The sequence below is a fragment of the Necator americanus genome, chromosome III, assembly GCF_031761385.1.
Source record: "Necator americanus strain Aroian chromosome III, whole genome shotgun sequence".
In the NCBI taxonomy this organism is placed as follows: Eukaryota; Metazoa; Nematoda; class Chromadorea; order Rhabditida; family Ancylostomatidae; genus Necator; species Necator americanus.
In genome coordinates, this window is record NC_087373.1 from 28435615 (window position 1) to 28462243 (window position 26629).

The 26629-nt window shown below is 39.9% G+C and overlaps 3 protein-coding genes across 5 annotated transcripts; 2 read left to right on the plus strand and 1 right to left on the minus strand.

Moving 5' to 3' along the window:
• Positions 1–763: 763 nt before the first annotated feature.
• On the plus strand, positions 764–15758 carry RB195_011233 (uncharacterized protein; the record flags this gene model as incomplete). Its single annotated transcript, XM_064192567.1, has 21 exons — positions 764–987; positions 1117–1188; positions 1741–1841; positions 1899–2088; positions 2156–2291; positions 2387–2538; positions 2896–2986; positions 3255–3423; positions 3609–3740; positions 3807–3959; positions 4066–4139; positions 4578–4659; positions 4726–4787; positions 4856–4967; positions 5028–5108; positions 5213–5363; positions 5488–5616; positions 7286–7424; positions 11889–12040; positions 12519–12623; positions 15677–15758. The coding sequence occupies 21 exons, from the start codon at positions 764–766 to the stop codon at positions 15756–15758; spliced, it is 2589 nt and encodes an 862-aa protein (XP_064050150.1).
• Positions 15759–16313: 555 nt separating this feature from the next.
• Positions 16314–24236, plus strand: RB195_011234 (uncharacterized protein; the record flags this gene model as incomplete). 3 transcript variants are annotated; one of them, XM_064192569.1, is made up of 3 exons in its annotated part: positions 16314–16485; positions 18755–18910; positions 24118–24236. In XM_064192569.1, 3 exons carry the CDS (start codon positions 16314–16316, stop codon positions 24234–24236), a joined length of 447 nt encoding a protein of 148 aa, XP_064050151.1. The 3 variants fall into 3 exon arrangements, with proteins under 3 accessions (XP_064050151.1, XP_064050152.1, XP_013298386.2); XM_013442932.2 differs by lacking the exon at positions 16314–16485 and adding an exon at positions 18575–18680; XM_064192568.1 differs by lacking the exons at positions 18755–18910; positions 24118–24236 and adding an exon at positions 17619–17740.
• Positions 18095–18367, minus strand: RB195_011235 (uncharacterized protein; the record flags this gene model as incomplete). Its single annotated transcript, XM_064192570.1, has 1 exon — positions 18095–18367. One exon carries the CDS (start codon positions 18365–18367, stop codon positions 18095–18097), a length of 273 nt encoding a protein of 90 aa, XP_064050153.1.
• Positions 24237–26629: the final 2393 nt, after the last annotated feature.

Below are 26629 nucleotides of genomic sequence, written 5' to 3' on the forward strand. Positions count from 1 at the left end.
TGACTTATCCCTGCTTATTCTCATTCGACTCTTTTCTCGTTGCTGGATTTTCTATTGTTTATTTGTATTCATTCCTTGCCTCTTATTCTGGGCACGCCTTTGACCGTAATAAATAAATAAATAAATAAATAAATAAATATCTGTTACGATAATTCCAAACTGCACCCCAAAACCGAGCTAACACTCGGTAACCAGAATTTCCATCGAAACATCGAAGAAAGAAACAATTGGATGCAAACTCCAGCTCCTGAACTTCCCATCCACTTCTAACGCTTCCTTCTGTAATTATTTTTGAAATGTAAAAGCTCAGCACGACTACCATCCAGTATACTTCGTTATATTCAACTTCGCAAACCAAATAAAGCATACTTTGTATATAAGTGACACAACAACACGGTACCGAACATGAAATCCTCAGCTTCAAGGTGGTGATCGATCTGAGCGTGACCAAATGCGAATATTCCGACCCAGGATCAGTGGTGTAGTGCAGACGTTAGGGAATTTTTTTTTAAATGTCCCAGGGATCTAGTAGCTGGAATCCTACGGACAGTTGTTTTTTTTTTGTTTTGTTTTCTTTGGGGTGCCTTCTATCATTTAATTTATTTTAGAATTTGTAATATATCTTGGTAACCATTCATATTTACTGTTGTTTTTCTTTGTTTGAAACCAATTCATGTTCATGCTTATTTCTTCGCCAACTATTTCTCTTTATTGTGCTGTTTTAGATGTTCCTGAAATTTCTCTTGTACCTAAACTCATTCTAATGAAAGGCCTTCTTCCTATAAGAAACGGTTATCGACATGCTGAAGAATGGCGGAGTTCATCTGGAGCTGCTGTGCTCGAGAAGCTCCTAAAACTTTTCTCTCTGAGAAATGTTGCTTTTGTCATGTTCCTTAGTATTTACACTCTTTTTGTGCTACTTCTTCGGGGCGGATTCCCACTGGATGACTCGACATTTCGTAGAGAGAAGAGTAAAGTTGTTGTTAGGTGAGCTTGTTTTCATTTTTCCTCCTAAGGTCATGGTGTATTTCGGCACTTTCTTTTTCTAGTGAAATTTTTTTCTTTGCTTTTTTTTTCTTGTTCAAATAGTGCTCTTTTTACCTGTAATTGTTTTAGAAACATTTATGATGACTATGATGTGGGCTGTAATGGTTATTCCATGGATTTTCGGATATCAGAACAACAGCGGTAAAAAAATTCTTCCTGCTTGAGAATTCCCCCTCCCCCTTTCCTTATTTAACAGCAACTCGCCAGCTTACGCAGTATACTAAAGCTTTGATGAGTAGATGTTTTCAACTTAATATTAACAAAGCAAATCTTTCGTGCAGTTTTTTTTAACAGTTCTGCCTTATCGCTGGTTCTGACAACGGCTCTGCTATAACTGAAAAATATAAGTTTCAGCAGTTTCGGGCCTTTTTACCTCATTGAGAATCAGTTTAACCAATTCGAGTCGCTATGCTGTTCTCGTGAAGTGTTCTTTTCTGCCTTCATTCCGTGTTGGATTTCACCACTAGGTTAACTTTTGATGCTAAGAAAGCCCGTAAGAAGAACATCTTCTCGCCACCAACATTTTTTCGCCTATGAAGATCACCGATGTCGGTCCACTAACCTGACAATGTATCTTCTTCTGGAAAAAACTGAGTTTTTGATTAGTCACCATATTTTTTGAGCATAGTTACTGGCTACCCAACCCCCCCCCCCTTTTTTTCTATCTGCTCTATGATACATTCTTTCTTTTAGTATTTTACGTAGCGTTCGGAGTGAACTTACTGATTCTTCGGCAAAACTGCGAGAAGTCACTACTGTTTACGAGGATTTAACCAAGAAGATCCCTGAGAAGCGTAGGAAGCGTAGTCTTCAATTTTTACTTTCATGGATCATTTCATGTTATTTTTTAGAGCTCGAGCTTATTGCTATAACAGACGAAATTGAAAGTGCGAGGAGAACATTAAGGGAGCTTCAGGATCGTCGTAATGTTCGAGTTTTTCTCCCTCACAAGCCTGTTCACTATGCTGATGTGGTTCCCACCACTAATATTAATCATTCTCCTTTTTCAATGCTCACCTGGGAAACAGCAGTAGACTTCAGGTTGTGAATAGTGATAGTGAACTTTTTTTGCCTTATAGATTCCATAAATTTTCTTTTGCTTTTTCAGTCGTTGCTCTATCACATCGTTCATGCCTTTGTACATAATCGATCATATTGAACTATCTTCTTCTATGTCTGGGTTCAAAAAAGAGCTTTTGTCGCAAGGAAACATTGTTCAGGATCCTAACAGTGCTTGTTTGTCAGTAAGTTCTATACTTGCTGTAGTTGTTCTTTTTTTCTGAATGTTGACAAGAATGTTTGTCCTTCGCTGGATTGTCCAATTATAGTTCTTTTCCAGTTCATTCTAACCAACACTCCACTAAATTCGTCCTTAAAACTCCCGGATTCTGGTCGTAACACTGTCGTTGTCAATTTTGGAGATCCGTTCAGCGTTCCAGAATCCTTTTCTGTCATTATGGTGCAACAGCTGTCTTATACACATCTTGCAAGGTAACGTACATTCCTTCCCAATTCTTCTCTGTGCATCATATGCGCTATTTCTTGGGTGTGCTGTGGTATGGTTCTTCGCTTGCCAGTCCTTTACAGTCGATCCCAAAATTCTTTGTTTGAGATACACCAGTGAGGGTTTGATAGAGAGGAGCAAAGTTGAGGAGAAAGAGAAAAGGAGGTGAAGGGGAGTATGCGTTAAGTAGGGAAAGTGCGTAGCTGCAACAAAGAATCTCGACGCTGACCATGGCTATATACATCTAGCTAGGGGTTCAACTATCAAATTCAGCGGAGAACTCTGTCTAAACCTCAGCGTGAACATTCTTCTTTTGGTATTACGTACAGATGCTCAATTTATAGACCTGTTGATTTCAACTTGTTCCTTGACGTGCCAGAGTACAGTATTTCTTCTTGGAAGGAGATGTATACGTTATTGCCATATTCTCGCAAGGTAATTTTTCTCTTTTTTTTCCGACGAAATTTGCTGGTGAATGGTTTGAAATACTTTTTATGAGATTCGTTTTTTTCTTACAATGTGTATGTCTATGTTTCTGATAAGTGCCAATTTCATCTCTCTTTCTTTGTAACGAACATCGTCCGAGCTTTCAAGGCTCACTGTTTCTGGTTGTGCTCTAGAAGAGAGTTAGAGAGGCGCAAATCCTCTTCGAAACCTTTTACAATTTTTATAGGATCGCTAACACGAATGATTCTTTTTTTAGTATCTTCTTTTCATTCTCGTTGCACCGGAAGGGAAAGAAACACCTCCATTGTTATTCAACGATCTTGATCGTCTTAGTATCTCTGCGGAGTCTTCGGGTGACAGTTTGAAGATATTGAATTGTTCTGGTAATTCTGATGGCGTTCATTGTCCTGGTTTGAATGAAATGGGTGAGTGCTGTTGGATTAATGTATAAGTCTATCATATTTTTAAGAAGTTTTGTCTCCAAAAAATAATGTAGTAATAAAATAGTCATCAACATAATACAATACAACACAGTAACAACAAAATAAAATAATATAACATGCTGCTGAACTATTCAAACCATACAATGTCTACTCCACCTTCATTTCAGAAACTATCATGCGTGAATCTACCTTCTGTGTCTCTCTTTCTCCGAATCATTACTGTCGTTTCTTTTGGAGCTCTCTGCGAACCGGTTGCATTCCGGTGGTAACATCAATAGATTTTCCTCTTCCTTTTGAAGGTTGTCCCCTGTTGCTTTTATACAGACCCAGTGGATTCGGCACTATACTTATGCAGGGTTCTTTAGATCACATTGATTGGCGCCTTGCTTCTTTACGAATTCCTCTAGCTAGATTTCCTGAGTTATACTTTATTGTTCGCTCCTTCGAAATGGCTGAAGTTCTAGAAATGCGCAGAATGGGGCGAATTTTCTTCGAGCGTTATCTAGGAGATCAAAGAGGTATTTTCTTCATTTGGTTTTGTTGGCATTACATTTTGGTCAGCCATCATATCACATCCTAGCAGTTTTTTTTTGCAACTTGTGTCGCACTCTGATTTTTTTGTAGCTATTGTCAAGGCTTTGTTGGCTTCGCTTCGCGAAAAGATTGGAATTCCATCTCCCCCAGAGGTTGCTACCAAGGTTACGTCAAGTTTTTTCTTTACATCTTATCGCTTATATTTCTATCTCCTGAAGCACGTTCAACTTGATTAATTTTGATTCCCTCTTCTAACCCTCACCTTATTATTTTTTGTGGAAGTTCGCAAAAAAAAGAGCTTTTTCTCTGACGTGGCAATTTTTCTCAAGAACATATCACACCGATGCTCAATTTGCAGTTCACAAAAGTTTGATTGCCATGTTTCCGTTAAGTGAAGGCCAAATCACCTCTGTAGTCTGTAATTTGTTTCTTAACAGTCGTTAAATCATAGTGTTTTCGTTTTCCAAAGCATGAAAATGCTTCTTTCGACACAGAATCTCTTTTCCTTGTTTTTCGAAACCAACGTGGTGTCTTTATCATTTAATACAAATCCGCTGATTTGTATGTTGTTCTGAGTTATTTTAATCTCTGTTCACTTCAAGGCTGTTCCATTATTCAACAACTCATTCACAGCTCCTATTCTAACGCCCATAAACGTACCTCCTATAGATGATGAGTATCTCGGTAAATCATTCCCATGCGCTACGTATTATATTACCTTTGGTTTTTCTAATTTGTGCATAGTTTCAGGTCCTCTTGAAGGACCAGTTGATTCAGGGTCTTTTCTCCACAACTTCTCTTCATTGTATATGGTCGGTTGCTTTCTGTGCTCATTTTATTTCCTCGAATCAATAGTTAATTATTCACTGAACACATTCAGTACTCTTACCTTTCTTGGAATATCATCGGTCGTCCCGGTAAATCGATTGAGTTCTTGGAACAGTCCGTAGATCCGCCAACGGAGTCCGAATTCTATCCTGATTCTAGTGTAGGTAAGTCATTCCCAGTTTGCGCTATTGACTTTTGATGTTTCAAGATTGTTTTTATCGTAGGTTTTCGCCCAATCGAACCTGGATCAGGTGTTGAGTTCAGCAGAGCCCTCGGTGGAAACCGTGCTCGTGAGCAGTTTACAGGTTGGTCATAGGGAGTCTACTTTTCAACATGTACTTTGCCAAGAATTGGTCCACTCAGATTTTTTGGTTGTAACATTTTGTTTATCGCAAAGAGGATATTTCAGTTGTTCTCTTGACCTATAATCGAGATGCTGTGCTGGCAGCATCGCTGGAGCGCCTTCATCGCCTTCCCTACCTGAATAAAGTCATTGTCATCTGGAATAACGTCGCTAGGGAGCCTCTCGGGGCTTGGCCACGTTTGCATGTTCCTGTCGAGTATGTTCTATATGTCTATGAGCTTCCATTTTCTACGGCTTTGGAGAGTGGGAAAAATGAGGCTACAACTCCTCCATAGCTCCATTGTTGTGAGCTAGTGACGGTCCTCGTACGCTACTTTCAGGTTCATAAAGGTTGCCAAAAACAGCCTGAACAATCGGTTCGTCCCATGGGATCGAATAACAACGGAAGCTGTGCTTTCTCTTGATGACGATATTGACCTGAAGCAGCACGAAATTGTGTTTGCGTTTAGGTAAGCGACCGCCTTTTTTTTTGCATTTTGTCATTTTTGAGAATCTAGATGCAATGGCACTGCTTATGCGGGAGGAGATTCTCGGATTGGTCTCTGTGTTATGTCAATTATCGGGTCGTAATTTACATTCGATTATCTCGCCCATGCCACTCTTCTTCTTTTCCATGAAAAGTCTTCTGTATAGGATGATCAATTGTCTTCTTGAGTTTCTGGTTCTAGCGCTCGTTGGAACTCTATTTTTGAATATCAGGTCATTATCTGCATATATAAGTGACCCTTCTCAGATGAAAGTGGTTTAGTTCATGGGGTGCAGCTCAAGTGAAGGAGGTCCTTTCGCCAACTGTCTAGAAGTGAAGAGGGTAATTTCGTCAACCGTTTAAAAGTGAAGGAGATGCTTTCCCCAACAGTTCAAAAGTGAAGCGTGTCAGAGCACCGGCCCCGACTATCGCATCTATGTCTGTACACGTCTCATTTCATAATCAATGAATTCTTACGATAGCCAAAAGGTTTCTTGTAATTTTTCATGAGACCGCCATTGATATGCAAGAGTTAAGTTTTAGTTTTCGGTACTTTAGCATGCCTTGACGTTTGACTCATTATATCATGCAAGTCGTGTCAAAAACCAGATTCGTGGAGTGAAGTCTTTAAAGTGCAGAATGATTATGACGAGATGTGCTTAATGGATGTATATCCAGCGGAGCGACTCACACCTCATTTTCTTTCTATTCGTTTTTTTTTAATGTCCCTGTACTTCTTTGTTAAGCAATATGTTTCAGGTTCGAAGTAACATTGTGCTGAGAACGAAAGTATAATTTTACAGAGTGGGACAGCAAAACTGTACTATTTATAAGTACTAAAAAATACAGGAACATTTTTGAGTCATATTTTGCAACAAAGAAGAACATGAATTGAAATTAGTATACAAGTAAAAAAGATTCATTCTTTGAGTATTACTCTAATTAGGACCACAACTATGTATATATTGTCTGAGTATCGCACTGAAATTTTCACCGACACGTCGTAGAACCGCTGCTGGTATTGAACCAACTCCTTTTTCAATCCGCACTTTTAAGTCCTATATTGTTGCCGGACGAGCCTAAAAAATCTTAAGACTTAGGTTGTCTCCAAAAGAGGTGATCACAGGATGTAGCGGACCTTGCACTGTGCATGAATGGAACTTCGGTCGTTTTCTTAATGCGCTCTAGCAACGAAATCTCTCTGTTAACTATTCCGACGTTGTATCGTTACTAACTTTCAAATTTGTAAATCAAGCAGGAAATCAAATCCACGACAAACGCCCTCACTTTATAAGTTTGTTCAAACGTGGTTTGTTTGCTCCACCTTGTACCTTTAATATTAATTAATTAGAGAAAACATTGCATGCATTACGTGGGTAGAAAAGAAGTAAATCTTGAAGCTGTTTCTTTTTTGAAAAACCTCGAGAAATCTTACATGAACGTGTTTTGTTAGTAAAATGTATCTGGTTATAGTCGAGAACTGGAGCCTAAGTAAACAGACTGCTCTACTGTGTAGTTTGGAAAAAGAACCACTTTCTAATTCCCTCGGAATTGTTGGGTTGTTAGTAACGCTGTATTATTGTAGAACCCTTTTACATGTACAATTTTTTTGAATGTATTCTATACATTTTTATTTGTTTATTACTTTCTAGAGTATGGAGGGAGAATCGTCATCGTATTGTCGGTTTTCCAGCGAGACATCACGCTCGATACGGTGATGAGATGTACTATAACAGTAATCATACATGCCAATTAAGTATCATCCTCACAGGAGCTGCTTTCTTGCATAAGGTTTGTCCAGTACCGGATATTAATTTATTACTGTGGTTCCTTTTGTTTGTAAGCACTGTTGAATACTTACTGAACACTTACCCACTCATAATCCAGTTAGAACTATTTTTTTCATGGTACAGTATTGCTGACGTGGGTGTGTTTGAAGCGACGTCGTTTTCTGTAATGTGCATTTGGCTACGAGAATATCGTCGCATCGAGCTAGTGCTTGGCTCCCAACGTAAGGGCGGGGGTTGAGCGCTGGTTTCTGCGCTAACATCTATTGGGTTGGCACATAAATTCCGACGTTTTCTTGAGTTTTGGCTTCTAGAAAAATAAACAAGATGTAAACAACAAATCAATCAATAGCGTTTTCTCCGTAGTTCCTTACAACTTCTTCGCAACGTTCAACAAACTGTTTAATGCCTTGACCTTAGAAATCATCCTGTTTCCACTCGAAGAAATCGTCAAGCCAAGCTTATTTTGGGCCGTGCTAAGAAGCACCGCTTCTTCCCCATACACTTCACAATTCTCTCGAGCAGCTTCTATGACTTTGGGAACTCGATTAAGCACAAAAACAGAAGGCGTCGAAAATGCTCGTTTTTGTCAACTTGATATTCGGTTTTAATGACCTGAGAAGAACAGAAAGTATAACAGCTTAAAGAAAAAAACTAAACTAGTCATACTATTTTGTAGAGCAGATAATTTTCTGTTGAATAACGTAAAAGGAATTGCCAAAACATTTTATTTTTTGCACGAACTTTCCACCTAAAAAACGCCAGGACTTACGGACCAAGCCAATACTATACGCCATCTAGTAGCAGATTGAAAATAACAGCCCGCAGAACGCTATTTTTTGACTGGAATGTATATAGAACTGCGGCAATTTACCTGTCCATTCCACAGATGTTTATCGAGGTAGTTTCGTTGGAAGGATGCTCAAAGGACGATGACGAGTACGACTATAGAAATAAATAATAAAAAGCAAATGGAGAAATCTTATCTCCTTTTTCTTTTTGCGACGAAAACAAGAAAATTCTACTTGTTATCTGGGAGTACGATTTTCGAATGACAATTTTGTACTGAAAAATAGCTTTCGCAAGAAATGTAGTTGGATTCATGAAGGTAACATTTCTGTACGCTACGTTAGTGTCAGCTATATTCCGACTGTCTAATTCTTACCTTTTACCCTCTTTTGTTAGGTTCTTCTTCTCTTCTCTTCTCTTCTCTTCTCCTCTTCTCTTCTTCTCTTCTTCTCTTCTCCTTCTCTTCTCCTCTTCTTCTCTTATCTTATTCTTCCAATAGGTTAATAGGATTGGAATTTCTTTTCACTTTATATGTGAACACCATGAGATCGGAAAAATCTGACATATTTCTGGGAATGTTTCCATCTTATATTTGTGTAAATGTAGTGCAAATACGACGACTGGAAAGGGGAATCCGCAGCGAAGTGGAAATCGGAATGTGTACTCCAGGAATTTGAAGGTTAATTGGTAGGATTTTACGTACAGATTTTCTGCTAAAAAAGTTTCAATTTTTGTGTTACCTGCAAAAAATGCATCGACGTGCAAATATATTGTCCAAACAATTTTGTAAGAGCTACTGGAAATATGGTTTAAGGTTTAAAATATAGGGTTCCGAAATAAGGGGCGGGTATAGTGTAGCGGTTAGAGGTTCCGCTTCCTGCACGATCAATCGGAGGTTCGAATGCGCTCCAGTGCTCACCAAGCCTTCAATCCGGGATCGATAAATTGGTACCAGACTTGTTTGGAAGGATAAAAGATACGTTATTGAAAAGTAGGAATATGGGACTTTGGGATAATAAAAAAAGGGCAGGTGCGCATAGCAGAAAAATTCCGGGACATAGTATGGCGTAAAGAAACGTCTTTTGGGAATTTTGCTAGTTGTCTTTTCGAGTTCTCTTGTTTTGCTTCTCGTTCCTCTATTTCTACTTGCACTATGAGGCCCACAGTGGCTCGCAACGCATATTTGGAAAATTTGCAAGCATGTTCTACTAGATGTCATTAAGATTATTGCTTTTTTTACATTTCTTGAGCGACTAGAAAGGTATTCGACTCTGCAATTTATTAAATACTTTGGAGTCTTAGAATATACGAGTAAGTAAAGTAAGCAGCCATACCGCATCGAGCAAAGGCATGTTTGCTGGATGCGGTACTGCTGCTTACTTTACTGCCCCCGCCGGTATGGCTATATATGGTGGACATATATTTGAGCTTGAAGAAAAGTTAGAGTTGACGCTGATGATTAAGTCTGGACGTTGTTTCAACAATTTTTCGTGTCTTTGATAATTTCAGCAATAATTCCAATCCGAATCTTTTTTCGCTGTTGTTCTTTGCAATTAAAACTCTCATATACCTGAAACTGAAGGATAGCTGCGTATCACCTGTTTTCTACTGCGCGTTTTATGGTCTTTGTTTTTTTTTTTAAGGACATTCGGAGTTTTGAACGAGACTACTTTCCTTCATGCAAGTTTCAGCTTTGTCCCTCCTTTCTTCATGAGTGTTGACTGCAGACGAAATTCTTCGTATATTGCATTATGGTTATGACGTTTATTATCCCTCATTTCACTAAGAGCCGCTCGTATGCATCGATCGTTGGGTCCTGCTGTCCTTCCTGCACATGAATTCTAAATGAGTGCTTTGTTGGGCATCGGCGGTGTCAACGGGCAATGGATCGTCTTTGTTGAAAGAAGTTGGCCAAGCGACAAAATTGATGTCTGTGCAATGTTAATTCTATGGTCAGAGATTGGGTTGAAGTTGCTCAGAAGATTTAAGTAACTGCACTATTCTCATTCAGCCTAATGTTCTTACTTCTTAGCATTCTCTTTCTTCTTGGAAATATTGAAAATATTCTAACGCTCGTAGGCAATTTCGCTCAAAATTTCATCAAAATAACTCTCTAGGCGTGGTTCTAAGCTTGCAAAGATTTTTCCGTCGGGAAAATTCGACTCACAAAGTACTAATCGTCTTTTCGCAACACCTTATTGATGTTGTGCCGTGAAACTTCAGCCATAGAGTTTTCTATAATACAAATTTACCGAAACTTCTTTTGTGGTAGAAAAGGAGTATGAGGTCAAATTCTTACTCCGGCAGTTAGATTCAAGCAAAAAAAGTTACCAGTCAGTCGTTGTTAAAAGAACAAAAAACTTCCTTTTCCTTGTCATTGTCACTTGAAGTTTCCTTGTCAGCAAAAAAAAAAAAACATGTTTTTAGCAGAGCCTATGAAAATAAATTAACAATCACACGATGAGAAGGAAAAATTAGCTCGCAAATGAACAGCTATCATTATATTTTTGCAAGCTTTTCGCGATTGAAGAAAATATTCGAACAACGTTGATGAGATCGAACTCAATGAAAATTTCTGACTCGATTAATGTTTTGGAAACATGTTGGGTTGGTATCAGCGCTAGAAATTTCATATCGCCTGAAAGTCGCTTTCTATGTTTTTTTTTTTTTTTTTGAGGGCGGGTGTAGTGTAGGGGTTAGAGGTTCCGCTTCTTGCAGGATCGATCGGGGGTTCGTATCCGCTCTAGTGCTCACCAAGGCTTTCATCCCTCCGGGGTCGGTAAATTGGTACCAGACGTGTCTGGGAGGACAGACAAAAACACTGACTTGACACATCGGCTAGACACCGCAAGTCATTGTATAATTCAATTACACGTTCGTAAACATCGAACGATTCTGAATTGAAGTGGGGCGCATCCCAAGCGGATTGATTAACGCCAGAAACTTTGCACACTTTATCCTTTAATGTTTTTTGGACTCACGTTTTGAACACGAATTTTTTTCTTGTTTTTTCTCTTAATGGTGTTGAATCCCCATTATTTGGTCAATGGATTATGTTAGGGTTCCTTTGTACCCTGGATATGTACCTATTAGTTGGAAACGTGTTCAAGAAATTATACTAAATTAATTCTCGGGATAATTGGGATTCTCATGAGTAGCGTTGGGTTCATTGGGACAGCCTAATAGAAAATAAGGGATTTTTTTGAAAGTATCATCTTTTATCAGTTGGGAAAAGTTTAGAGAGATTTGCCAAACACTTCTTCCAAACATCGATATAGGTTTTTTCGTTCTTCGTACCATGATTCCACAAGTGTTGAAACCGTGAATACTTTTTTTGTGTTCTATGTTAGTGGCATGTCTTGACGCTCGTGGTACACCCTCTACAAATAGGTTAAGACTCCCTGCCTTACCTCGTTCACTTTCCCTCAAAGGACCAACGTATCTTCAATATTACTCTGCGGTTGATTTTGATCGTGCGCGCACGGCTGCTCTCACGTGCATCGTCGTCTATCACGATTTCAAAAATGTTCTAAGGATTTTCCTTTACTGTGAACGATTCGGTATTGCAAGAAATGCTGCGGCAAGTTTGAGGAGAGGCGCATAACGTCTCGACAATTTCTGACAATGTTTTAGATCTTCGTTTTTTGACCGCTCAGCACGAGGTTTCTTGGTTTTTTAGTCATACCTTCATGCGTACACTCATCAAATGCCTGAGGCAATCCGCCATCATGTCGATGACGTTACCAACTGTGAAGATATTGCCATGAACTTCCTCGTCTCGCATATCACACGAGAACCTCCAATTAAAACGACGAGTAAATGGACATTGAGGTTTGTTGTTCTAACTTGATTGAGACCGACATTCCATTTTGAGAAATATGATCTTTCATCTTATATTTTTTCTAGTTTGTTTCCATTTGAAAAGTGATGCAGGTGACTTGTTTTAACTATACAGTTAGCTAGCTCATTGAATCTAGTTAGATTTTTTTCTAATTCTTTTATTCTCTATCCTCTAGTTCCCTCAGTAACTGTTACAAGTTTGTTCAAAGCTTTGTAACAGTTTTTTTCACATTCTTCCAAACGACAAACTATCATTCGTCATTTTTGAGCAAATAATGTATAGTCCGCTGCTGTGCAATCAACTTTTTCCTAACAGTATTCGATCATCATTCAAGAGATAATGTATAGCCTTCTGCTATGCGATCTATCCTGAGAAGAAGATAGTTGTTCCCGAAATTAGAGTGATGGCAGCGACAGAACATTTATTTCGCGGTATTATACAAGTCACTGACTAAGCGTTTCTCCCTAGGTGTCCGACGTGCACGGAGACGCTGTCGCAAGACGAATCGCATTTCCGCGAGCGGCACGAATGTATTCGTCTCTTCACCAGAATTTATGGATACAATCCGTTAAAGTGAGTCATACACTCGTTAATTTTCTAACGGCCTTGATGGCTACGATTTGAATCGCTACAGAGTTGCTGATTGTGTCCGTTTTCAATTGTTTTTGAGCACCAACATAAGTTAAGTGCTATATCTTCCCGAATGATGTTGTAAAATGAAACTATTGAACAAGACTTTACGATGAATTTTCTCCGAAAATTGCGAACTAAACCGATATAGCTAAGGCATGTATAAAATTTCATCAGCTCCGTGAAAAAAGAACTTTTCTTCGTAACCGGACAGTTGCGGCAATTGCTCCATGAACATCAGCATGGTTTTTTGTAGTGATAGCTACGTGTCATTGTTTTTCTTTTCTGTTTATCATTCAGGGGAGTCACCACTCTGGGATCGAGAAATTGGTGCCAGATTTTTCCGCGTTTATAGAAGCTTTGACTTAATCAAGCAGTTGGTCACTGACATCTTCCTCAATGAAATGGTTGCGATTGGTGAAACCGGGTTATTTCTGTTCGGAAGACGTTGTACAAATTTAGATTCAAAAAAGTCTCCGTTATAGAAGTTCAAAACCAATGTGTGTTTCTCCTTTTTTATCTGATTTCCTATGATATTTCCCAACTTGCTCATCGTAAATAGACGTTGAGTTGTCATTGGAGTGAATTACTAGAGAATCGCTGCATTTACACTGCAGTAATCGTTATCTCTGAATCACCTTTGATTCTGTTCAGAAACGTTATTTCTCGTGTTTATCGCGAATATGACACTGATTTTTCGCTCATTTTCGTATAGAGTTGCGATTTGTAGAAAACCCTTCATGTAGTTTTCCAAGCAGTTCGGAGTCAGTGAATGCGAAAAGTGATTTTTAGTTAGTCGTAAAAAAAAAGAAAAACTTGGAAATACTTAAGCTTTAGTATTAAACGAATGATTGGCAAAGGTGAGTTTGTGAAAAATGCAGTAAGTAATTCCACGACAACGCGTTATTAAAAAAATGGATCTCAGTTGGCGATTTATCACTTATTAGTACTTGCCGCTGATTAAAACAAACTAAAAATCGACAATCAATCATATATTTCAATGTCGCAAAGTATTAGATACTCTAGGTATTCTAGTTTTTTTCTAAAATGGTAGGTTTTTTCTCTGACGTCGTTTTCACTCTGACGAATATTTTATGCGGAGGTTATTCCTTAGAGGTACAGTCGTCAGAATAACTAATTATCGTTTATAGATCTAACACAAATGTCAGATTACGTTTGTTTTGGGTTTTCAAGGTTTAGTCCAATAGGCTCATTGGGCGCCGATGTAAGGTCACCTGAAGAAATCTAAAATTCCAGTGTTTTGATCCTCACACGCAAGGTACCATGCGCCTATGTACGACATGACGTAAGGAGGGTTCAACTAACGAAATACATCTTTACACTAACAATCTATACTTTCCTAGTTTGTGGTACTATACAAAGTTGTCAAAATGAGGGAATATCAACAGATGTTAATCTGTCACCACCTGTGAGGAGGAAACAGTCCGAGCAATTCGTTGAATTTAGTTCAAATTTCTTAAAGTGGAACAAGCAAAGTTAATAGAAAGTAGAATGAATGCGTTCTGGAGCCAAGAAGGAAAAGTCAAGTAATGTGGATCTTAGTCATACTTATCAAAGATGTGTTGTTAAGCAATCTGCCAAGTTCTTGGAATCTCATTGACGCACTCCTTTTATACGAATAGATGCTGATGAGAACACTTTAACTTCTAAAAAGAAAGAAATCGAGAATCACGCTATTAATAGTGGGTATGCGACGCGAAAAAGCAATTACAAGCAACGGAAAAGAGTGCGAGATGACTACGCGTGTTTGGATTATTTGAGAAACTCTGCTGAGTTGTTTCCGCATTACGCACATCAACATTGCTCCAGAAAGACTAACGCATTCAGGGCAATAGCCGTTACCGATTAAGTACATATTCGCGTAAAGTAATTACCCCTACTTTAATCGGTGGGCTAGAGAACCCAACCCTGTACACAAGTTTGTTTTTTCGTCAATACGGAAAGTATATTTAGAAGTCAATATCTCGATATGTTGAAGATTCGATTACCAAATTCGTAATCAGCGTATGGTACCCACTCTTGACGCGATCTTATTGGAATCAACATGAGAAAAAAATCGACGAGTTGACGAAATCGGCATTTACAAACGTTATAGTCGTAAGAAATATATGCAACAAATTAGGAAATAAATTTCTACTGCGTTTAGAATAAAAGTGAACAGTAAATGGATTGATAAGATTGAAATGATCGATGAGTTTATACTATCAAGTGAAAGTTTATGTCACTCGTCCAGTTGTAGAGTTTATATATTGCAAAGTAGAGCAAAAGTCGCTGACATCTGGATCTCTAGAGCTTTTCCTTCATATGCGATCATTCACAATTTGAGGTACTCTTGCTTAGCATTTGTTTTATTTGTTAACATTTACATTCTACTTCTTAAATGTCATTTTCTTCAGCTCTGGTGCGTTGCATTAGGCTAATGATCGGTGCCTTAAACATACATCATTCTACATCAAGAATTTGTTTAAAAAAAAACTTCGTAGGTTGAGTAAGGATAAAGGATAAAGTTTCTGGCGTTAATCAATCCGCTTGGGATGCGCCCCCACGTTCACTTCAATTCAGAATCGTTTGAGTTCACGAACGTGTAACTGGCCGACAGAATTACTTGCCGATGTGTCAAGTCAGTGTTTTTATCCTCCCAGACAAGTCTGGTACCAATTTATCGACCCCGGAGTGATGAAAGGCTTGGTGAACACTAGGCCTGATTTGAACCTCCGATCGATCGTGCAGGAAGCGGAACCTCTAACCGCTACACTACACGCGCCCTTGTAGGTTGAGTAACGCATAGAAATGAGATAAGCACGTTCTTTCGTGGTATAATTTCGTAGTCTTAGCACATCTACCGGACGATTTTTTTTTGTAGTGAGCATGATTTACCCAAGTTTTCTTTTAAATTTTACGTGGCAAATAGACTGTTATGCTAAATTATCAATATGGTGATTTCTTTCATTCTGAAAACGTCTTTTTTATTGAAGGTTCTCGCAGTTCCGCGCCGATTCTGTTCTCTTCAAAACCCGTTTGCCTCCAGACAAGCAGAAGTGCTTCAGATTTGTATAGCAAAGTGCGTCATCGTTTCAGCTCATAACTAGTGCTACAGCTTTCACTCTCTACGGTGTTATTGTCATGCATTTTTTGAAATTTTTTCAAAGGATTTTTAAACTCTACTTTTAATGCCTCTAAGATAATAACATTGATATTCATTGATCCACTAATTGTACTAAACCAATTTGCAAATCACTGCCTGTAATTCTGCCCAATCTGCATTCGCTTACGTTGTACTCGCAGTGTCTTCGAGCCTAATCTGTCACTAACTTCTTTTTTTCTTTCACCGCGGGTATCTTCTTTATGTCTTAAATATAATCTCTGGAAGCATACATTGCCCGTTCATTTCCATGTCCAAAATGTTCAGTTGCTCCGCCGAGTGTTGTTTGGGTCTCATTGCTCCCTTGTGGTGCTTTAATCGTTCAATCTTTAGCTTGTCCATCTTGCATTTGCTCAAAATGTTCGATAAATAATGGTTCTGTGTTCACGTTTGCCTTCCATCCTCATGGGTATTCGGATGGCTGAATATAAGGGGAAATGCTTCCCGTATTGATACATTTAGAGCTTCTTATGCGCGTCGAAAATCGAGTGCACGCTAAGCGCGCATGTGCTATTGGATTAATGCATTCCGCTTCTGAGGATGTCCGTGCCTTGCCCAATGCATTACGTAGCAGCGATGACGTTGCCAAGCGGCAGTGTGATGTATGGGAAACTTGGGAATATCAGAATGGACCAAATAAGGGTATGTTGTTGTAACTAGAAGCAATCGGAAGCTTCTAAACATTCACACGACCGCCTCTTTCCGTGCCATCATCATTCCAGTTTCCGATTTTCTTGTCCGCATTGAAATCTGAGTGTCCTTCCCTATGTCTTGCATATAATAGCAGAAACAAATGTAAAATCGTATATTGTTCAAGCTCCTGCACACAGTTCTGTATATTTTTATTTAGTTTCAATGGAATATAAATAAGTTCAAATAAATAGTAGCAATAAGGTTCCAATTTCACACTGTCTTTGACACGTATTAATTCGGCAAAGTGCTTAGAAACCAACATATTCGAATCTATGATTATTCAGAACAGAAAAAAGTAGAGCGCAAGGTGGAATCGTAGTGGGATGCTCTGTTTGAAAACAATAAGAAAACTGCGAAGAATTTTTCCACATAAAAGAATTTCATAACCCATAGATCCCAACTGCTTTCAGATTTCCATAGAAACCATTGTCAACAGTAGCTGGTATACATAAACGGGTGTATTACCGTGGTATAGTCGTATTATAAATCCGTGACCGTCAGCCATCTGTCACTAAGGAGCCTTCAGTCACCACTTCAGCGATGGCTTTTCATTACGATGTTTGCATATGAACATATCCATTGGTGAGTGTAATTGTCATGATTCTGTGGACTAAAATGCAACGGATTCAATTTCACACTAAATCCTTCTGACGCATCATGAAACGGTAACTAGTACAATAATAATTGGATGATGGATTAATTTCGATTGGAAAATGTGCTTCGCTATGTTTCTTCGAAAAGAAAAAACTCGCTAATCCTTTCCGATTTTTCTGCAGTTGACATTGAATTGGAACTCTCACCATTGGCGCCCGCCCTCTGCTTTCTACATTTTCTAAGCCTATCATCCTAATATCTCTCGAATCCATCAAATCCGCATTGAAATCTCGTTAATGTGGAGAAATACTGCGCTTTAAGGAATTTTCAGCTTAGATGGATCGTCACTAGTTTGAGCAGGGCTGGCCGATTGCGCCTTATGACTCATATACGTTTGCTTTCCTATACGCATAAATATGACGAGATTTGCGTTTAGCAGATATGGAACATTTTGGCCATGGTTTCTCCTGCTTATGGAAATACTTTAGGAAAGGCTCTTTTTTATCGAGATGAACGTAGACTTACGCAAAATCCCTGCTTTGCAGCACATCTTTCCTCGTGCGGACCGCACATGGCATATAATCTGCGTAGTCTTACAGTAGTAGTATAGATCCACATGATTTATCGTTGTATAAGGTCAAATGCAGTTCCTTTCCCCTGTCTTCTCTACTTGCTACCTGAAGCTTAGGCCTCCAAAACAAGGTGATGGCAACCAGTCTGTCAGTAGTAGTAGTCAACGAACCGAACACAAAAAACCACAATCTTATCGTAGTCCTTGCGAGAACGAATTAAGTCCTCCTCGGCGAATTCACTGCGTGTGCCGCCTTGTTCGGCAACGATTCGGCTGCGTATCCGACGTGACTGGTTGACTGTGGCACACACATCGATTTGCCGCAAAACCGCGGAGGAGCGCCGCAGTTATGGCCACATACACATGCAGGGAGAGAGTGGGAAGAGCTCATCATTATGCACCCACGGCAAGATGAGGAGCGGACAGCATCGAGCAAAATGTCCTGCTCTTGCCACTCATTTCCACCGCAACCGTCCACGGCTCGTCTTCACTGCTGCGTTTCTCTTGATGTGATTTGTTTGTGCTGAAGAGGCGGAAGTGATGTTTGTGCCATAATTGCGAATGCGTGAGGTCCGTGCGGCCTAACCAGTTTCCGAGACCTCCGACACCGCCGCTGACGACGACGACACCCTTCGCCGCGGTCCTCAACCACACTCTTGGCACCATCACTGGGTACGGTGACAGCTTGCTGCCCGCTGAACAAACCGGCCACCCGGATGCCTCCCAGTCCTCTTCAACGACATGACCTTCCTCCCGTGTATTTTCTGTCAAGTCTTTCTTATTCGCCGGCTATACTTCTCTAATTGTATCGATTTCACTCAACCAAACGAAACCCCATGTGCCGGGCGTGCTCCGATCGATCCAGGTGCAGTCATGCGCGCCGTCCGCTGCGAGGTGAAGCTCCGCCTCGGGAAGCTCTTGGTACATGTGTTGCATAGACGTCACAGAACCGTCACACCACTGTCCCTTCGAATGTTGTGTATGTGTAGTGAATGTGATGGTGTTTGTATGAGTAAAGGTGCGAAATGTGGCGCGTCAATGGTGTAATTGCAGGGCAAACACGATGCGGCGCCCGCCTTTTCTATGGGGGTGGCGAGCGACAATGGAGGACAGACAGACCACCGCCAACAAGGCCAGTATCGACACACGCCAGCGACGAGCAGGCGGCAAACAACATCACCTTTTACTGGAGTAGCTGCTCACCAACAGGTATGTGTTTGTCTGTTCACCGTCCACAGAGCGCCGCGTGCGATAATGCCGCGCAGTGCCTAGCGAATACGCGTTTATATGCGTTAGAACACCATTCTGGGACATATGTTCACTGAAAGAATCTAGTCGGAAAGGAGATCGTGCCGAGAAATCATTCAGCTTAGTAACGCAGTCGGTGCACTGTCATTTTGCGAAATCATTGTTGCAAGTCCAGCACTATTTTCCTTCTAAGTCTCTAAGTGAACAGGGTTGTACGTTAGAGGTGCAGAAACTGAGAAAAGTTGCGAACAATCTTATAAGCATTAGCGCGTTTACTAACCTGTTTGGATTCTAAACTACTCGGGAACGAAATTATCTGGAATTTCTAAAATATTGATAAGAATCGAAAAAAAATATTGATAATAATCGAAAAAAAAACTCAAGTTATTTGAGGTGCATCTAATGATGTTCGAAAGATCTGGTATCTGATCGTATTTGGTCAGACGATTATTGTACACCTGAGTCCTCAGATGAGTCGCTGGTCGTTCATAATCAATCCTTTCGTGCGGAAATCGGTAATCTAAGGTATCGTAGCGAGAGAAAAACAACGCCTCAAGCAACCAATTTCAATCTTTCTTGCCATTTACCATCGGCACCAAAGTGCTGCACGCGCAGTCTACATCAGGTGGTAAGAATACTATTTACTGTAACTGGAAACCTTCAGTGCTGCGCGTGCTCTGCTGTGCTCAACTAAATGCTTTCCAAACAGTAACAAAGGCTATTTTCTCTCGTCTCGTTCGAATAGGCGTCCGTTCGTTATCAGATTTCACCACCGGGGGAAACTAGTTTTTTACCTTGCACAAATAGCGTTCTGCGTTCGCCTCAGAGTTCTCGGCAGCAGCAGCAGCATTGAATTTGCTCCGCTCGGTACTGTGTGTGCATTCGAGTTAGTTTTCGTTCGCATGAGAGCGCTTCATGCCTCATTCTCATTCCGGACAGCCGATGTTTTCCTTCGTTCGCTCTCCACTCTGTTCGTTGTAGTCGTGCGATACGTAGTTATGCATATACACCTACACATATGCCTGAACTTGTCGTCACCCTGAATCACCCAAACGGCGAACGTTACATAGCACTTGTCCTGCCGGTGAACATGCGATTTCAACATAGTTTAACTGGACGCAGTTCTTCACTCACATCTTTACGTTTTACTTTGCTCGCTGTATATGAACCTGCAGGAATAACCCACCCCACGTTGCGAAATAATCGGGATAATCCGGAAACTCGTGCGCGGCCATGAATGCTCTCGCTCCGGATTATCCCCATCTAGCCTCACAAATGAAAACTGGCTAGATATCAACGCTATATTGATTTATGTGTAGATTGGAAGTGAACATAAAATTCACATGTATGTTTTGTGTTTCAGCAACTGTGTTGAGAAAATTTGCTTATTACCCTGCTAGTGTGCACTTAGTTATTGGGGACTTAATGGAGTATTCAGTTGGGAACGTTCGAATGAAATTATGCTTTGTTCTTAAATTCTAAATTTTAGATAAATAATTTCCTGACATATATCACGTAGTTCGTATTTGAGGTTTCCTGCCAAACTCATGCTCTATTTGCCTTTGGTTCATTCCGACGGATAGTTCACATACTATGAAATGGATTTAACCTAGTTTGCCAGTTTACGGCCTCATCCGTTCAGTTTATCTCCTTTACCACGTATTGTTCTGTATTCGTACTCTAAACATTATTTTTATATTTATTTATGCGACTTTACTAATTGGAATAAAAAAAGGAGACTTATTCGTGAAGTAGTCCTCGCCCTCGTTCTTGCAAAAGCTATTTTCACAAATTAGTTAATACGCCGGCAATTAAAGTGTGAATGATTTCATAGATTCTGGGGGGCTTACCGGGAGCGGCGGTGGCAATCCACAATTCGTCGAATGTCCTTGCGCCGCGTGGTCTTTGATGTGAAATCTACCCCAGCTACGTTTTTCTAGTGCTTAGACTTCTTTTGTACTTTCATGTGTGAAGTGCAAATAGAAGGAATACTAAGAAAGTTTCTTTCTTCGGATTGGTTTTTCCGCGGCGCCCATCAACGATTCTAATCGCAAGTGCTGTCTTTGGGTTAAGATATGCACACTAGTAGACTATTCAGATTTCCATTAATGACAGGAAGAGATGCTGTGGTACGAGATGGTTTCTCGTCTTTCTCCCAGGTTGTAAGTGGCGTTCATGGGCAGACTGTTGCCAGCTAGCCTCGAATTCAGTTCGATCTGTGGATTACTTTCTACCTACTTATTCCTTGAAACATTTAACGTATACAAATAAACCAGGGATAAAACATGAAAAAATCTCGCAGCTTTGAGGTATACGTAGATTTCCTCTATTTACTGCAGTTTATTAAGCAAGGAATGATTGCTCTTTCTTGTGTGAGGTGACCAGCCGCGAAGTATGCTTACCAGAAACAGCTCGCTTGACTAGGAAGCCAGCAGCATCCTGGAACATTGGCTTAAAACTATAGATCGTTTTGAGTCTGTAATTTTACGAATCTAATGGACAATTCCTCTACTGTCATGGACACCTTGAGTATCAGATTTCACTTTTGGTGAATTCAAACCCGAATCACACGCGTGTTTATATTGGAAGTAGTGAATACGGGGTCCAGGTGACAGTGTGACTGTAGTGACGGTGACAACCCGTGCTATACGGCGCACATTCTTTTGCCTCCGACAATGTCTGCAGCCGTAACAACAGTTGGACGCAAACGCATACAATTCGAATTGTAGGATTCCATCAACAAGAATCAAATTTTTACGATCGTTCTCAATGTGCAATTATTCAGCTGAAGAAAGTTTCTGATTGGTTCCATTTCATTTTCGCAGGAATTTTGCTATGTTTCTACCACTTTTGTTTTTTTATAGATTTTTTTTCTTTTTTAGCCATTTATGCTTGAGAGTGTGCAGCTCTCATCTTCATAAAATAGTGTTCGTTCCATGTAGTTGCGTCAACAGTTGAGCCTGAAGTTGATTGTCCAATGCTGCCTATGTGCAATTGCACACAGCGACTAGATTGCAAAATGACTTATGTGTCAAGAAAAAAATTCAACTGGACGGCTGTAGGCTCACTCATTTTCTCTCTCACTCGTAATGGTAGCACCAGCCCGTAGCACCAGTCATTCGCGCTCTAATTGGCATCCAATGAACTCCTCGTAAACCTAGCGGCGAAATTGCTGCGGCGCTCGGTAATTGCTGGTCGCCAAGTTCGAATTCGAAAGCACCGCTGGGTGCTGGGTTCGGTGACTGGTTAGTCCCTATCCGCACTCCATTCCATTGCACCACTCTTGCGGTCACTCAATGTGTGCTGCTGAAATGTGCATTCACGTACCTTCTGCCCATGTTTGCCCATTACTGCCAGCCTCTCCAATGGCCACTCCCATGCGTATTCGATGGCTGAAATCCGAAACACTCTGGTGTTCTGTTACAACCACGTTGCCTCTTCGTTCGAGTTTCTGAATATTAGACTGACTGAAAGTCATCTTTTAAAGGCATCACCCCACGAATCTGAGGTGGTGCAGATTTCAGGTGGAGTATTCGTATACCTGATGGGAGACTATGGAGAGGGGGGTGATTCCGTCCATTTCTTCCTAATTGCCGTAAAAAACGGCCCGGAAGATACGGCTTAAGGCGTTTTGGCGCACTATTTTCTACAGGGAGTTCGAATGGAGCGCGCCAGGCTTGTGCGGCGCCGCATCTTCCGGGCCGTTTTTTTACGGCAATTAGGAGGAAATGGACGGAATCACCCCCCTCTCCATAATCTCCCATCCCGTATACGAATACTCCACCTGAAATCCGTACCACCTCAGATTTGTGGAGTGATGCCTTTAATGATGAACATTTAGAGGATTTAAGCTCGCTCTCGTACGTCGGTCGCATTTACTTGGATTAGTAGGTGAACTTCTACTCCGAGAAATAAAGATTTTGGAACTTCTTCCTTCAAATAAAAAAAACAGTTCGCTAAGTAGGTGATAGTGAATGATTTCACGTGATTTTCAAAAATGAGGCTCTCATCTTGTGAAGAAGGAAGTCTGCTCTTAACGTTTTCGATATGGTGATTACTGAAATTGTTACCATCACAACCCTTTCGTTTGCTTTTTCAATAATGTTCTCGAAATACGACTTTTCCCCAAAAATGGCTAAATTCAAGTTTATTTACTTTATTTTTTAAAATGAAACAATTGACAAAGTGGGTGCAGTCTAAAATTTTTAGTAGGATGAATTCATGCTCAGATGTGTAAAAAAAATGACTCGTTCACTGTTCATCTTTCCTCAACATCTTATTTCTTATCTATGCAATGGTTTGGAGTTCACGTTTTCACAGGACTAATCCATTACATTGAAGTTTTTTTTTCGCACTGGCGTTATTTATGGATATTTATGAAATTTGCGTTGTTTTGTGCTGAGAGATGTAGTGCTTCGGAGATAGTATTCAATAAATAATCATTTAATTATCTCTCTTCAAGACAGCCTTACTTTTTCTATAACGTTAGTAGATAACATGTCTTTTTTTCAGTTCCTTAAGTGCTTATTTTTGCAAGCCAGCAGTCAGTTATCGATTTCCTTGCGACATGTTACATTTTTTCTTTAATGAAATTTAGTTAATAAAGACCTCACAGGAGGGAGAACATCGAAAAATCACGAAGAAACTTGCACTAAACTTGTAACTTGTATACTTTTTACGTTCTTTGGGTCGCAACTAATCACTCTGTTCATGAACAATACAGTTCATCTCACTTAACTATTTTTTTCTCTCATTTTTTTCTACGAAATTTACTGCATATTTTATCGCCGTTTATCGCAGTTCTTTAAGAGAACGACATCATCTTCGCAATGACGTGAGAAAAAAATAATCAGCTTCTCACATCACTTTTCTGATATATGTGTAAATATCGTGGGAACTTTATGCCGGCACATGCTTCCGGTTCTCTTTTTTTTTCATTTTTCCTTTGCGCCGAGGACGGTCCTTCCCGCCTGACACTTGTCTCAAACCTCATTCGATGAAGGTGAGCAAAGTCTCAGGTGTGGTGGCCTCTCCTCAAATTCGTTATCGTTTTCTTTCACAACTTTTGATTTCTCATGGTCCCCTTGCATGCTTTATATTTACCAACCTTCAACCAAAGAAAATTAATAAAAACTTCTTTTAAGGACGTCAGTTTTATAGCATTGCAGGAATTCAAACCTCGTGTCATGGTGGAGGTTTTTCTGCGCTGGAAAATCCAACCGCAGTTTATGGTTGGAGAGGAATCGTCGTGATTGCATGGTTTGACTCATCAAATAGTGTCGAATAACCAATTTGCTGTGCAAACATTCACATTATGGTGTCAGTTCTCATAAAAGTTTTTCGAACGAAGTTCCTTGCGTCGTTGGTGAGCTCAAACATGCCTGAATTTAGGAGAGATGAGCACCATAATTACCATGTCAGATAATCCTATTGATGTTTATTGATTTTTCGTTGGACTTCTTTGAGTTCCTAAAAGGAAAAGTCGCGCAGAAGAGATTTTTTGGATGGTCTTTGTTAGCTGAAGTGCAACGCTACAGGGATTATCTTCCGTGGCCCTGAATGACATTTTATGATGAAGACGCTTTGTCTTACCTTATTCGTTGAAGAAAGAAGCAATAGGTTTTTCTGTTGCGGTAAATGCTTCGTCTGACGTCCGTTTTGAACCTATAAGAGACAAGCGAACACTTTGAAAGCAGTACTTCTTCTGAACGCTCGGAAAAGTATACCGCTGATCAGAGTTCCAACACTTACTACTCTAGATTCTTTTTCACTTTTTTTAAAGAGTCACTTTCATTTTTAAGGGCAGGTACTTCTGAAGCAATGATCAGGACCTGAATTCATAATACAGTTATTTCAATCAATCAAGCGCTAATATCATCTTCATTTCGGACCTTCATGTTGAAGAACTAGTCTCAACATCCGATATTTTTAGGGAAGATGAGAATTCTTATTCGCTCATACTGCAATCAAAATCAAACACTTCTGCAGCTGTACGGAAAAACCTTGTAATATAAAATGAAATAGTATAAAAAGTCTCTGTGGTATCAATCTAGTTGGGATGCGCCAACGCGTTTTACTGGAATTCAGAATCATTTGTGGTTTACGAACACGTGTAATCAGCCTATACAATGACTTGCACCTTGTTTTTATCGTCCCAGACAAATCTGATACCAATTTATCGACCCTGGAGGGATGGAAGGCTTGGTTGGCACGAGGGAATTTCGAGACTTCGACCGTGCGGCCACAGCGAGCCTCTCAACGATCGCGCTACACCTGTCCGAAATAATATAATATGTAATATATTAATGTTACTGCATATATTGTCGAATGTTCCTCATTATCCACGCTTACAGATCAAAACAACGTAATTAAGCTTTGTCCTGTTTAGGACATAGTAAGAAGAAGAAAAAGGGCTGTTTAGCCCTTTTTCTTCTTCCTACTATGTTTCGTTTTACGAAAACGATTTCAAAAAAAATCTCAGTTTATATGCTAATTTTTCCTAGAAGCGAATGAGCTGAAGAGTGTAGATGGAAAAAAAGCTTCAAAACTAAGTATTAGGCATGTTCTTGAGATCGATATGCATCATCGCTGAGTATTTTCATGACCGTTTATGCATTACAGATACTTGGCGAAATAACGAGATGTGATATTTGGTTTATGTACAGCCAGCCACCCAAAGTATTACGTGATCCTAACGTAATAGTGTCGGCTGGCCTCTTCAATTCCCAGTACGTACAGCCGTTCATAAACAAATGACTCTGAGTTGAAGTGGAACACGTGGGGATTGTTCAACGGCGTAAAACTTATCTTTTGTCATTTCATTACAAATCCAACAAATCCCTTCTATGTCTTCTGAATCGTCGTACATCCTCCAAGCAATTCTAGTCTATCTCCAGCCCAAGATTATTCTATGTTCAATGCAATAGTATATTCTAGCCGTATTATTTGTTCAGCACATCCTCAACGTAACTGGTTCCTAGACATAATCGAAAACAAAATGGATCCGGACATTAGTTGCAGACGAGAGCAATGGTAACAGAGTTCAAATCTAGCACTACAACACAGGTGTTATGTATCTGAAGCCGTGATATGGTGATGTGTTTGATAACAATGAACGAACGATGCACTCAATGAGGTTATAAAGCGGAGGATATTGCTTTTTCGTTTTCTTCATTTCCCAAATTTGAACCCATTTGAACCACGGAGAAATTTTAATGACTACGCATTGATTGTCTCTATGTCAAAAATGGAATATGGTGAAATCAAGGAATTCGGGGAACAGAAATGCTAAACATCCGTGCAGCAATGCAAAAATCACGAAATGCAGGTTAATTTATAGGGATTCTTAATAAATTGGTTATTGTAGGGCTGTATAAGAAAAGTAAAGTTTTCTGCTCCTGTAAGTGGTTGTTGTGCTATAGTTTTTCAGAAATAAACAATTTCTTGAAGTCATGTTCCAACTCCTGCATCGTATTACATATCTTGTGGTTTCCTGAACCCGCTCCAATTATTGGACCTATTGGGATTGCTTTACAGCACCAGTTTACTGCTCTATAGGTACTTGCCTTCAAAATGACATCGAATTTCTCTGTCTTCCAAAAGTATCGTACATGGGTCGGAAGAACTTTTGAAAAAAAAAGACCAAACAATCATTCTTAGTGAATACATATTTATCATTCT